This window comes from Haliotis asinina, chromosome 11 (genome assembly GCF_037392515.1).
Source record: "Haliotis asinina isolate JCU_RB_2024 chromosome 11, JCU_Hal_asi_v2, whole genome shotgun sequence".
Taxonomy (NCBI): Eukaryota; Metazoa; Mollusca; class Gastropoda; order Lepetellida; family Haliotidae; genus Haliotis; species Haliotis asinina.
This window is the reverse complement of record NC_090290.1, coordinates 35,056,990-35,068,483: the sequence shown is the minus strand read 5'-3', so window position 1 is coordinate 35,068,483 and position 11,494 is coordinate 35,056,990. Positions and strand designations below refer to the sequence as shown.

The window sequence follows — 11,494 nt, the reverse complement described above, 5'->3', positions numbered from 1 at the left end:
TGCTGACGTGGTTGACACACGTCATAGTTTCCCGATCGGATCGAAGCTCATGCTGTTGATCACTGGATCATCTGGCATAAACTTGATTGTTTACAGACCGTTGTCATGTTGAGCAGGACGTCAAACAACAAACAAACAAACAAACAAACCAAGTAAAGGGAAGACGTTAGAGTTACAAATGGTCCACCGTCTTAGAATTACAGAGGCGGCCGCCGTAACAGAGCTACACTGGGTTCCCCGTCTTGGAGTTACACAGGCGGCCGCCGTAACAGGAGCTACACTGGGTTCCCCGTCTTAGAGTTACAGGGGCGGCCGCCGTAACAGACTTACACTGGGTTCCCCGTCTTGGAGTTAGAGGGGCGGCCGCCGTTAACAGAGGCTAGACTGGGTTCCCCGTCTTGGAGTTACACAGGAGGCCGCCGTAACAGAGCTAGACTGGGTTCCCCGTCCTTGGAGTTACACAGGAGGCCGCCGTAACAGAGCTAGACTGGGTTCCCCGTCTTGGAGTTACACAGGCGGCCGCCGTAACAGAACTACACTGAGTTCCCCGTCTTGGAGTTACACAGGGGGCCGCCGTGTTAGAGTTACACCTCGGGTGGTGTTTGTGGGGATGACGGATGAGAGGGTGGGGTGGGTGTGTATTTGAGCTACACTGGGTCAACCGTCTAACAGTAAGCCGCCGTGTTAACCTATGCTCGGTTACCCGTGCAAGAGGTCTGGGGCCCACAAGGTGTGCACGGGAAGACTTCCGAGTGGCCACGTAGGGTAGCTGTTACTACAGTACGAGGAAATGTGAGCGTCTGTTTGAAACCAACAACAGATAGCTGCTAGGGAAAACCTGGCTCCTTTCCAGTCGCACACGTGCGACTTGTAACGTTGTGACAGTATATCCATACAGTATCACCAGATAGAGATGGCTTTTTTAGTAACAAATATGGATAAGGAATGAAATTCCTTTCTTTTCGGACATCAGATAAATAATTTGATAATTCACTAGGCGATAAAACCTGAAAGGGTTGATATTTGGATCGATATTGGGTGAAAATGGGTGAAAAAGCCTGTTGTAGAAGTACTGGGGAAAATTATCCGATTTACAAAACAATGTTCACCGGATGTCACTAATGATATGTCTAGTGGGTCCTCGTTTCAAGTTCGTCCCTGTTCAAAGAGACGAAGTGTAGCCCTTGAATCAGTGACTCAGCCAAAGGGCTATACATTGTGTAGCCCCAAATGTTTGCCCCTTGACAACCAGCTGAAAATGGGATTGGCTCCTATTTTTCATAAGGGGTCACGTCGATAAATGTTTCGGTAGATCAACATTGTGACACTTAAACATAGGCTGTGTAACCCGACCACATCATGACGCAGTTTGTTCAGTCACAATCGTTCTAACGGCGCACAAAGTCGGTTACAACATCACTGCCATGTCACTGCAGGCGATATGACTCGCCCAAGCTTAAGACACGTCAGTGCTTGATATTGTGTTAGTGTTTCTACTACTATATACATTGACTAATCCACGTGAGATGTTAACTAGTTACATCTGTACAAACCCTGAATGTGTGCGCACGCGCGTTTGCAAAACACATAACGGTATCTCATTTGCAGTCAATGAACATATGATACTGACGAAATCTATTTTTGAGATGACCCAATATTTTTGCCCAATATGACATAGTAAAAGCATGACCCTATACAGGGAAAGGCGCAGTGGTCAAGTAGTACTTGGACCCAAATCTGAGTTACTACAGTAATGAGATCAGGTCTGGGAAAATTACTGAAAGAATATTGGGGTGCACACAGTGTACGCTCTTGAGCAGTTCATTGCACTGACAGTGTCCATTTTTGGTAGTTTACTACATCTCAGGTGGCCAAACGCACTTATTCAAAGACGTTGATAATCCTTAAGCCTTTCTGCAGAGCCTTTCCTGTTTTCAAGTCAGTGCCAATGGCCTAAAGTATAAAATATAAAATATTTAAATGTTTCAAAGGGGTATATAGTTACATGTAGTTTCTCTACAAAGCATATATCGTGAATGTTGTTTAAAGGCGCAAACAGGTACATTTCTGCTTGGATTTGTGTCCTGGACATAAACCTACATGTCAGATTGAGGGAAAGTGGCGTAGCCAAGTGGTTAAAGCGTTCGCTCGTCACGCCGGGTTTCATTCCCACATGGGTACAATGTGTGATATTGCCGTAGTCTGATAGCAGGGGAAAAGTACCGATGAATTTCATATTCAACTTAGGATAAAAGTTCTTTAAGAAACGATAGACTCAAATCGTTATTATTGGTTGTATTTCAAGGGGGTAAACGCAGTTGTTGGAACAGGAAACAGATGCACATGCCCTCCGTTTTGAACGTTAACTCAGACCAACACTTCTCGTTCTCGGCGTGTCCTTTAATGTGCATACCCCCTTGTAATGCAAACAAATATAGCGTTTTAAAACTATAACTTCATTTGAGGGGCACTTGGAAGCTATGACCGTTTGTTAAACAACTTTTGTCTTAAGTTGAATACATTTCTGAGATTTAAGTGTTCAATTGGCAAGGTGAAATAATGAGGATTTGCAATCTTAAATTCATTTTATGTGATTTACTTTCTTGTTTAAAGTGATATTCATCGGTACGTTTTCACCGCAGACGATAAGAGCGGCGAAAAAAACAAGCTCACTGGGGGATTAAGACAGCTGAAAACCAGCTCACCCACTATCGTCTAAACAAACAAGCAACCGAATGAATAAGACAAAATAAATGAATAATATATGAAACAAATATTAATAAGTAATGTATGAAAGCATGAATGACAGGATGATAGATTGAAAAAATATAATAATAAAATAAATTAGTAAATAAACCATCTCACGAACCGTACGTCTTAATTGAATATAATAAATTAAAAAAGATAAACCAATTCATCCATTAACCACAATGAATAAATAAATAAATAAATAAATAAATAAATAAATAAATAAATAAATAAATAAATAAATAAATAAATAAATAAAAAATAAAGTTTGTGCTGTATCTGTGGGCTTGTCAGTCCATATATTCCCTTTAAAATATTTTTTTGTCCAACATCGTATTATGTTATCATATCTTTGGTGAAAATAGTTTTAATCATGACATTAAGTGAATAAATATTATCATAAGAGGTGAAGTAAATCGTCGACTCCACATATTGAAACAAGGCACGTGTTGCTCGGGTGGGCGGCAATGCGATGACAGGATGTTCAATCGAGTAATTCTTCATGGCGTTCTTTCAACTTCAGACAACAAGAATATAATGAAAGCATTGTCAGATTTCCGGCCTACACACTCTTCGTATCACAGGCATATTAGAGCTTAGGTTGATATTGATGCAAAGTTATGCACGCTCTTTACCTGGCCCAGTTTTGTGCGTGGCTAGACTTTCTCTTTGCCGTTCTGAAGAGAGAGAGAGAGAGAGAGAGAGAGAGAGAGAGAGAGAGAGAGAGAGAGAGAGAGAGAGAGAGAGAGAGAGAGAGAGAGAGAGAGAGAGAGAGAGAGAGAGAGAGAGAGAGAGAGAGAGAGAGAGGAGAGAGAGAGAGAGAGAGAGAGAGAGAAGAGAGAGAGAGAGAGAACACGGTTATAGTGCTGAAAGAAGCTTGAGACTCGGTTATTTACATATAGTCGCCATGTAGCTGGAATATAGCTAAGTAGACATTCAAACGAATGAAACAGACTCTGTTCCTATCTTAAACCACACTGGATAATTACCGTATCGCAGGCAGGGTAAAGTAAAGTCGTTTTGGTATGCCGCAGCGGGGGACCACGTTTTTTGCCCGCTTTTACCGATGAGTAACAAATATTTAACCACTAGGCTACCCCACTGCCCAGGTCTCACAAGTAATGTTCTTCTGTAATGTAATGTTCGTTTACTCAAAAGTAGAAAAGAATTTTCCTATAACTTAGTGAGCTTCACTTCTAAAAATTGTAGAAAAGAATTTTCCTATAACTTAGTGAGCTTCACTTCTCTAATTAGGAATACTCCACCAATATCACAGCGAGAAACACGGGAAATGGCTTCACGTATTGTATCATGAGGAGAATCGAACGTCGTACTGTTGTAATATGTGAACATTAGGTTGACCTTAACTTCTTTGGAGTAACATATATCAGATGTGATTCAGCAGTTTGGTCTAAGATCATCACTTATTCAAAGCATAGGGTCTGTGATCGCAAATGCGTATACTCAAAAGCGGTACTTTTGTGTTCAGGAAACTTGAGCAAGTCTAGAGCGTGTGTTGATAGCTTTGTTGATCCGGTATTTGCCAATGTACGCCCCGCCGCATTCAGCTGTGGTATTTACGGGTGTTATCCCCGCCAGCTTATCCAATCAAATCAAACCTAAATATAGAAGTCACTATAATACACGAATAAATAGGTCGGGTGAATTCAGTTGGGCCATAGAGTTCCAATACCGCAGACAGGCATCGCGAACTACAGACATTTTTCTGTAGAACTAGCAAATTAACGGTTACAAGCTAAAACGCAGATCAAGTTAGTGGCAATATTAAGTGTATGAAGGTCAGTCTTACTGCATTGTTCAGTTTCGTGGAAACTTTCTGTGGATTCTAGACAGCGAAAGAGGAGAAAAACGACAACACATGAAAGTTGTTTGACCTTCTCATTAGGTTGTGCGGAAGAGAAAACAAGTTTTGTTGAAAAGTCACACTTCGGCTCAAAGTGGGCTCGACCTGCGAACCAAGCGATTGGCACAAGACGGCACGGAGGCCTTACCGACCGAGAAAGGACAACTCCTTTCGTCATCAGGAAGTGCGTTTCCGGAAGTGAGCAAGTGTTTGAAGGTCAAGGACGGTGTACAGGAAGTAGCAAAGCTTTCACACATACAGTCTCTTAAACTGGCAGAGTTGGGACGAGATAATGGCCAAATACACACTACAGACCTGACTGGATAGATAAACTAACAGCGAAGAGGTTTTTAAATGCTCCGGTGTGGTTAGTTACCGAAACACAGGCTGTGCAAGAAGACAAAACAATGTCGAAGGCACCTCACGATAACTTGGTCACTTTCAAATTGGTGGTGGTCGGCGATGGTGGTGTGGGCAAGTCAGCCCTGACTATACAGTTCTTTCAAAAAATGTTTGTTCAAGATTATGATCCGACAATTGAAGACTCATACATTCAACACACGGATATTGACGGGCAGTGGTGTATTCTTGACGGTAAGTTACCACAGGAGCTTGGTTCTCCGTTAAAAGACTTACAGAGCGTTTCTTTCAAGCAGGAGATTGGTGATGTGCCTTGCTTACTTGCTGGTGGCACAAGCATACTACAACCGCAACCTTAGATTCTCTGTCACACTGACAAGTTGATCTCGTATTGATTGTGAATATTCATATGTAAATGAAACTTGCTATGAGTGACAAGTAAGGGCACCCAGTGGATAGTTACTAGTATGTTACCATGGTGTATTGTCATCTGCTAGTACAGTTATTGCATGTGTCTACAATTTAGATACTAAACTAGTAGGTAGTGTTGATGGCTCTCTGATACATTGCTATACTTACCATGTCTTATCTACCATCCACACCATATGCCACAGTGGTCTACCGAGTAGGGTGCCTGCCAGGAGCACAAAAACATGGTGGTTCAATCCCTGTCACATCATACCAAATGACGTGACAATTTGGTATTGGGGGATAAAACAAGGACTGGACATTCCATAAATCAGTATATACCTTTTTTATCTTACACCTCTTCAGCCTGCATGGAAGCCTAGTGGTTGAAGCATTGGCTCGTCATGCCAAAGGCCCACATTCAAATTCCCACATATGTAGAATGTGTATTCTGGTGTCCCCTGTTGTGACGCTAAAAGTGGCATAAAAACCAAAGTCACTTTGTCATGGTACTTCAGTATGTCCAATGCACAGACACCATCAATGTTTCTAAATATTCAAATTTCTAAATTCCATTTTACCTGTCTTCATCATTAGTTGTCTTACAATCATAATGATGTGTTATTGGGTTTTGTTTGAATTGTCCAGTACACACAGAGACACAATCTTTACTTGCTAGCAGACTTTTACCATTGCAGGGGTAGGCTTGTGGTTAAAGCGTTCAGTTTGTCACACTGTCCAAAGATCTGTGGTTGATTCTGCACATGGGTACAGTGTGTAAAGTCCATTTTTTGTGTCCACTGTAGTGATGTTGCTGTGATATATCTGTGGCACATTGAAACATGCCACTTCAAATTTCCTAACTGGCACATTGAAACATGCCACTTCAAATTTCCTAACCAAACATTGTTGTTTTAATGTTTCTGCAAGCTAAGCATATGTTTGTAAGCAGTTTATTATTGTATCGATATTCATGTTCAAACCCTTTGTATGAACTACCTTTTCAGTGTCAATTTGGTAAGTGGGATAAGTGTTTTAAAGACCAGCTGATTGAAGAAGGCAAATAAGAGTATACTATATCTGCAAATTTCATTGACATGGATTTATTAGGGCTACCAGGTACCATTTCTCTACATTCTCTCACTCACTGTAGTTGTGTGTCTAATATTTACGGTATAATTATATGTGTATATTGTCATTTCATCCAGCCAGTCTAAGATGTTTAATAATTACAACGCGTTTAGAATTGTTGATTTAGCCTTTATTTCTGCTGATGACACACCTTTAGTGTTTGCCAACATTTACTTTTGTGTATCATGTTTACTGGTGTTTATCATGTTAACTAACATTTACTTTTTTGCAGACAATTGATATTCCTGATATTTTTGGTTTACTGTTATTTTCTGTTTACTGGCATAATATGCATTTAGTTTTCTGTGTGTTTATTGTTTATTAATGTTGCCAGTGCTGGACACGGCTGGACAAGAGGAGTTCAGTGCGATGAGGGAGCAGTACATGAGAAAAGGGGATGGATTCCTCCTCGTCTACTCCGTCACAGACAAACAAAGCTTTGAAAACATCAGGAACTTCCACACTCAAATATTACGGGTAAAAGACAGGTAAATGGAACAGGATTCATAATATTAGTGATCGTCATAATTCTGTTCAAACTTTTAGTCTAAAATCATATGTGTCACACTGTTCAATTCTGCACATGGGTACTGTGTGTAAAGTCCATTTTGGTGTCCACTGCTGCGATACTGCTGAAATTGAAATATAATAATAGTAATAGTGCATGTATATGATGCTATTTTCTAACGTAAGGATGCTCAAAGTGCACAATATGGTTTAATTTTAATAGTAAAGTAAAGCTTGGTAGAAGAGGGAAATGTTAGTAGGGATTTTAAAGATGACAATGTGTGAGAGTCTTTGAATTCTTGGGTCAGATTCTAGCACTATGTGGTTGTGGCATATGCAGACATACTCACTCCTGTGTAATGTTGTGATATATTTGTGATTTCTTTAATATTTGATTGCTGTTAGTTTAATATCATTTGATTGTATGGGTTTCAAAAGCAAAGCTTTCAAACTCATTGAAGTTAATTTATTTAGATAAATGTCAAGAATATAATCTTCACAGACAGGTATTTAATCCTGAATGATGAAACTATAGACAACACAATGACATCAGTGACTTCATTACATAAGTAAAACTACACAAGCCCTGCTCATTCTGTCAGTGAGCATGGCCAGTGATATGTTAGGTTCCTGAAGAGATATGTGTTTAACAAACTGCTTCAACGAAATTCAACCGCGTCACTTGAGTTTTATTTATTCATTAATTCAACAAAAGAAATGTCAGTGCAACTTCTGTTCATTTCAGATGTCCCTTGCCGTGATGATATTGCTGGAATATTGCTAAACGTAAAAGCGATGTTAAGCCAGACTCACACGTTCTCAAAACTTCTATTCAGTGTCTTCTCTAATGAGAAGCTCTGAGTGATTTTCTTCTGCATTTGTTCTGGATCTAAATTTCATAATTTTCTCATTGTCATCTGATTGTCATTCCATGAACATGATGTGTGCTTTGGCTTTGATCGAATGCTTATGCATATTCATGTATTGACTCTTTGTTGCTATGGTTACAGGAACAACTATCCCATGATCCTTGTGGCCAACAAAGTGGACTTGGTTCATCAGAGAAAAGTCAGTGAGGACCTTGGGAGAGATCTCGCATCAGAGCTGCGTGTAGGTTGCGCATATCCTACATGCTAAGGGGAGATAATCCAGTGTATATTCAGTGCACCAAAAGCCTTTGGCGCACTATCCCATGGCTAGTAAAAATACAGTTGGACCAGTAAATCTCCACAGTCAATAACTCAAGTGGCTTGTGAATTTTCATGGGGAGATAATCCAGTGTATATTCAGTGCACCAAAAGCCTTTGGCGCACTATCCAATGGCTAGTAAAAATACAGTTGGACCAGTAAATCTCCACAGTCAATAACTCAAGTGGCCTGTGAATTTTCATGAGGCCAGTTTGGAAATATATCACTCTCGCTGACTTGTTAAAGGTCACATGCAACCAAAAAATCAAACATAATTAAAACACAGTTATCACTGGTTCATGATTTATAAAAATTAAATGCATTGGTGATTGTGAAAAAAACACATAAACAGAATTATAAGCGTATAATTGCAAATCAAAAAGTGCAATATTTTGTACTTGGGTTTACCTCCCTCGAAACGAAGCAATACTGAACCCAGTCAGCGCCACTGGGTGTGCAGTCAAGTGTAACGGGGCTTTCTCATTGGCCACTGATTCATTTGCTGATACGCTTAGCCGGCTCTTTGTTTATTGCTTGTAAGCCCGATGGGTGTTAATTTCAAATTGCAGATGGTCAGTAATTGAAGTTGTGCATTGCATATTGTCATCAGCAGGCAGGCAGGCAGACATACAGGTGTCAATAAACCAGACATTGTGTTTTCTCTCTGACAGAGTCTGCTTATCACAATCAGCATGTGTTTTTTTATGTAATGAGTAGATTATTTATTTGTTTATGTACACAACCAAGATTAGACTACTGCTTATGACCCCATACTCCGGGGAGCCATACTATTTCAAGCTCCGCGAACCTGTTCACTGTGCATGCATTATGAGCGCAGCTCAGCATAGCTGTTAAATCCAGTCTTTCCCCCAGCGCTGGGGGAAAATTAGCGAACTGTTTGAATTCCGATTTCTCCGGCTTTTTTTCATCGTGTTTTTTTTTAACTTTATAGGGTGAATTGACATTTTTGATGATTTGTTTCGGTGAGTGCATACCAAAAGGTATCAGAATCTGCAAAGTTGTGTTTTACATTGCATGTGACCTTTAAGTTAAAATACATTATTAAATCATGCAAGATTGATTGAAATGTTCATAATTTTTAGCAGCTTGATGATGAAACCTGTGTCATGCTGACAGTATCTTATTCTCTTATATTTCTGTAATCTTTTGCTTTTGCTTTGTTTCTTCATTCAGATTTTGGGATGAGAAAATTATATTGCAAATAACATTCGAGCATAGCTATTTAACCCTTTCGCCACACACTGAGTAAATTAGAGGTGTGTGAGGAATTATACTTAAGCTGAACCGTGTACTGGTTTAAACAGGGATAACTGTAAACATTTGGGTAAAACAGGGATAAACATATATTGCCCCGGACAATTATGCTTGCATACAAAAATGTTAAAAAAATATCTTCTTAAAAAAACCATGTGTTGATATTGCAGTTTGGCCAAATCCTTGTACAAGCTTTCTGAAACAAAATGCCAGTGTTTATGTGTGTTTTTTTGTATTGCAGATAACCTACATTGAAACAAGTGCTAAAGACCCACCCCTTAATGTAGACTTTGCCTTCCATGAAGTGGTCCGAGTTATCAGGTATGTTTCAGTTACGGTGGGGTAGTCTAGTGGTTTAACCGTTAAAGTTTTCGCTCATCTCATTGCAGACCTAGTTTTGATTCCCCACATGGATACAATGCCAATTTCTTGTGTCTCTGTTATGATACTTCTGGAATATTGCTAAAAGCGACATAAAATAAGACTTGCTTACTCACTTAGGAACATTTCAAGAAATCTGTTTTGGTGAAGGGTGTTCCACATTATTAATATTGTGTGCTTGCAGTTTGTTTGCAAATGTTAGCATTTGGCATGCATTTTTTGGTTAAAGTTAATGGAATAAGTTTAATATTGACCATTTACTTGTCAAAATCCAAGTTAGAGTTGATCTTCAGTAGCCCATGCTTGTCATAAGGGGCAACTAACGGGATCAGATTGTCAGACTTGCTGACCTGGTTCACGTGTCATCATAGTACATTTGCATAGATCAATCGTGTTGTTGATCACTGGATTGTTTGGTCAAGACTTAATTATTCACAGACTGCTGCCATATAGCTGGAATATTGCTGAGTGACTCACTCCCTCACTATACATTTGTGCATGGTGAGTGCACATTTACATGTCGCATAAAACCCTGATGAAATCTTTTATTATGGTTAGTTTTTGATTTTTTCAGGTCACAGCCAATAGATTTGAAGAAACAAAGAAACAGAAGAAGAAGCAAGCAAAGGAAGTGTTCAATCCTTTGATTTCTGTCAATCATGTGTCATCAATCCTTTGATGTCTGTCAATCATTGTCATGAATGCTTTTCATCGTCTGATCCGTAAAGGATTGCTGGTGATCCTTTACCATGATCGGATAGAAGATGTGTCAGTGAAGTGTGTATATAGTGGCTTAGATGTATGAAGTCATCCAATATTTTGTGTAGTTTTTGTAGACTGACAACTTTGAAACCCAGTTGCCTTAGGACATCACATTGAACTTATGGGGTTTAATCGTCTTTGATGGATTGACATCAGCTGGACATGGAGTTGCATTCTACTGTTGTACTGGACACTGCCTATCAGGAAAATAGTAGCCCATTTGTCATGTGCATTTCTCCATGCACAATGCATGCTTGAAGCGCCAACACAATCTGTCTATTACTGTTACCCCGGGTAACCTAAGCCAAGAGCAAGAGGGTTATGAATTCATCCTACCAAGTACCCATTTTCTGCGGGATGAACAGAGGCAATTTCACTGGATTGTATTAAGTTCCAGTTTAGTCTTTTTGCTGACTCTTAGTTCAGATTTGGGAGCAGATATTAGCCTCAGGTCAGGCTTTAGTAAATCCATTTTTAATGTAAACAGTATGGAATGTCTTCAAGAAATATTTAATAACACTAGGTTGAGAGGTTTACCTACCAGACACCCAGTCAATATTTTATCTTGTTACATATGTAATGTGTTAACATGAATGATTATTTATAACATTTAAAGTGGGATTAGGATAAAGTCTATAGTGAACCTTTTATGCCATTTTCTTTTGTAAATTGGAAGCATATACCCCAGAAAGGAGGGAGACAACTGTGATGTCTGCTGTTAACATCACCTCCGACTGACTAGATCGCCATAGTCCAACTTAAGTCTGAATTGTGGATGGACTGAGTGTACTTAAATGAAATCAATGTGGTGCTCATGCGGAAATACAAACTTATAGGGTTCATTGATTTGATTACTTCTTGGAATCTGGT

At 39.6% G+C, this 11,494-nt stretch overlaps 1 protein-coding gene across 1 annotated transcript; it reads left to right on the top strand.

Moving 5' to 3' along the window:
• Window positions 1–4,417: 4,417 nt before the first annotated feature.
• On the top strand, window positions 4,418–10,604 carry LOC137255871 (ras-related protein M-Ras-like). Its single transcript, XM_067793450.1, has 5 exons — window positions 4,418–5,206; window positions 6,846–6,999; window positions 8,029–8,128; window positions 9,723–9,802; window positions 10,437–10,604. The coding sequence occupies exons 1-5, from the start codon at window positions 5,020–5,022 to the stop codon at window positions 10,507–10,509; spliced, it is 594 nt and encodes a 197-aa protein (XP_067649551.1). The 5' UTR covers window positions 4,418–5,019; the 3' UTR covers window positions 10,510–10,604.
• The last annotated feature ends 890 nt before the right edge of the window (window positions 10,605–11,494 follow it).

Excerpts from the sequence above, each read along its gene's own strand:
- LOC137255871 (XM_067793450.1), top strand. The coding sequence starts at position 5,020 with ATGTCGAAGGCACCTCACGATAACTTGGTCACTTTCAAATTGGTGGTG. Across the intron at positions 5,207-6,845 it reads GCAGTGGTGTATTCTTGACG|TGCTGGACACGGCTGGACAA; the intron begins GTAAGTTACCAC and ends TAATGTTGCCAG. Across the intron at positions 7,000-8,028 it reads ATATTACGGGTAAAAGACAG|GAACAACTATCCCATGATCC; the intron begins GTAAATGGAACA and ends CTATGGTTACAG.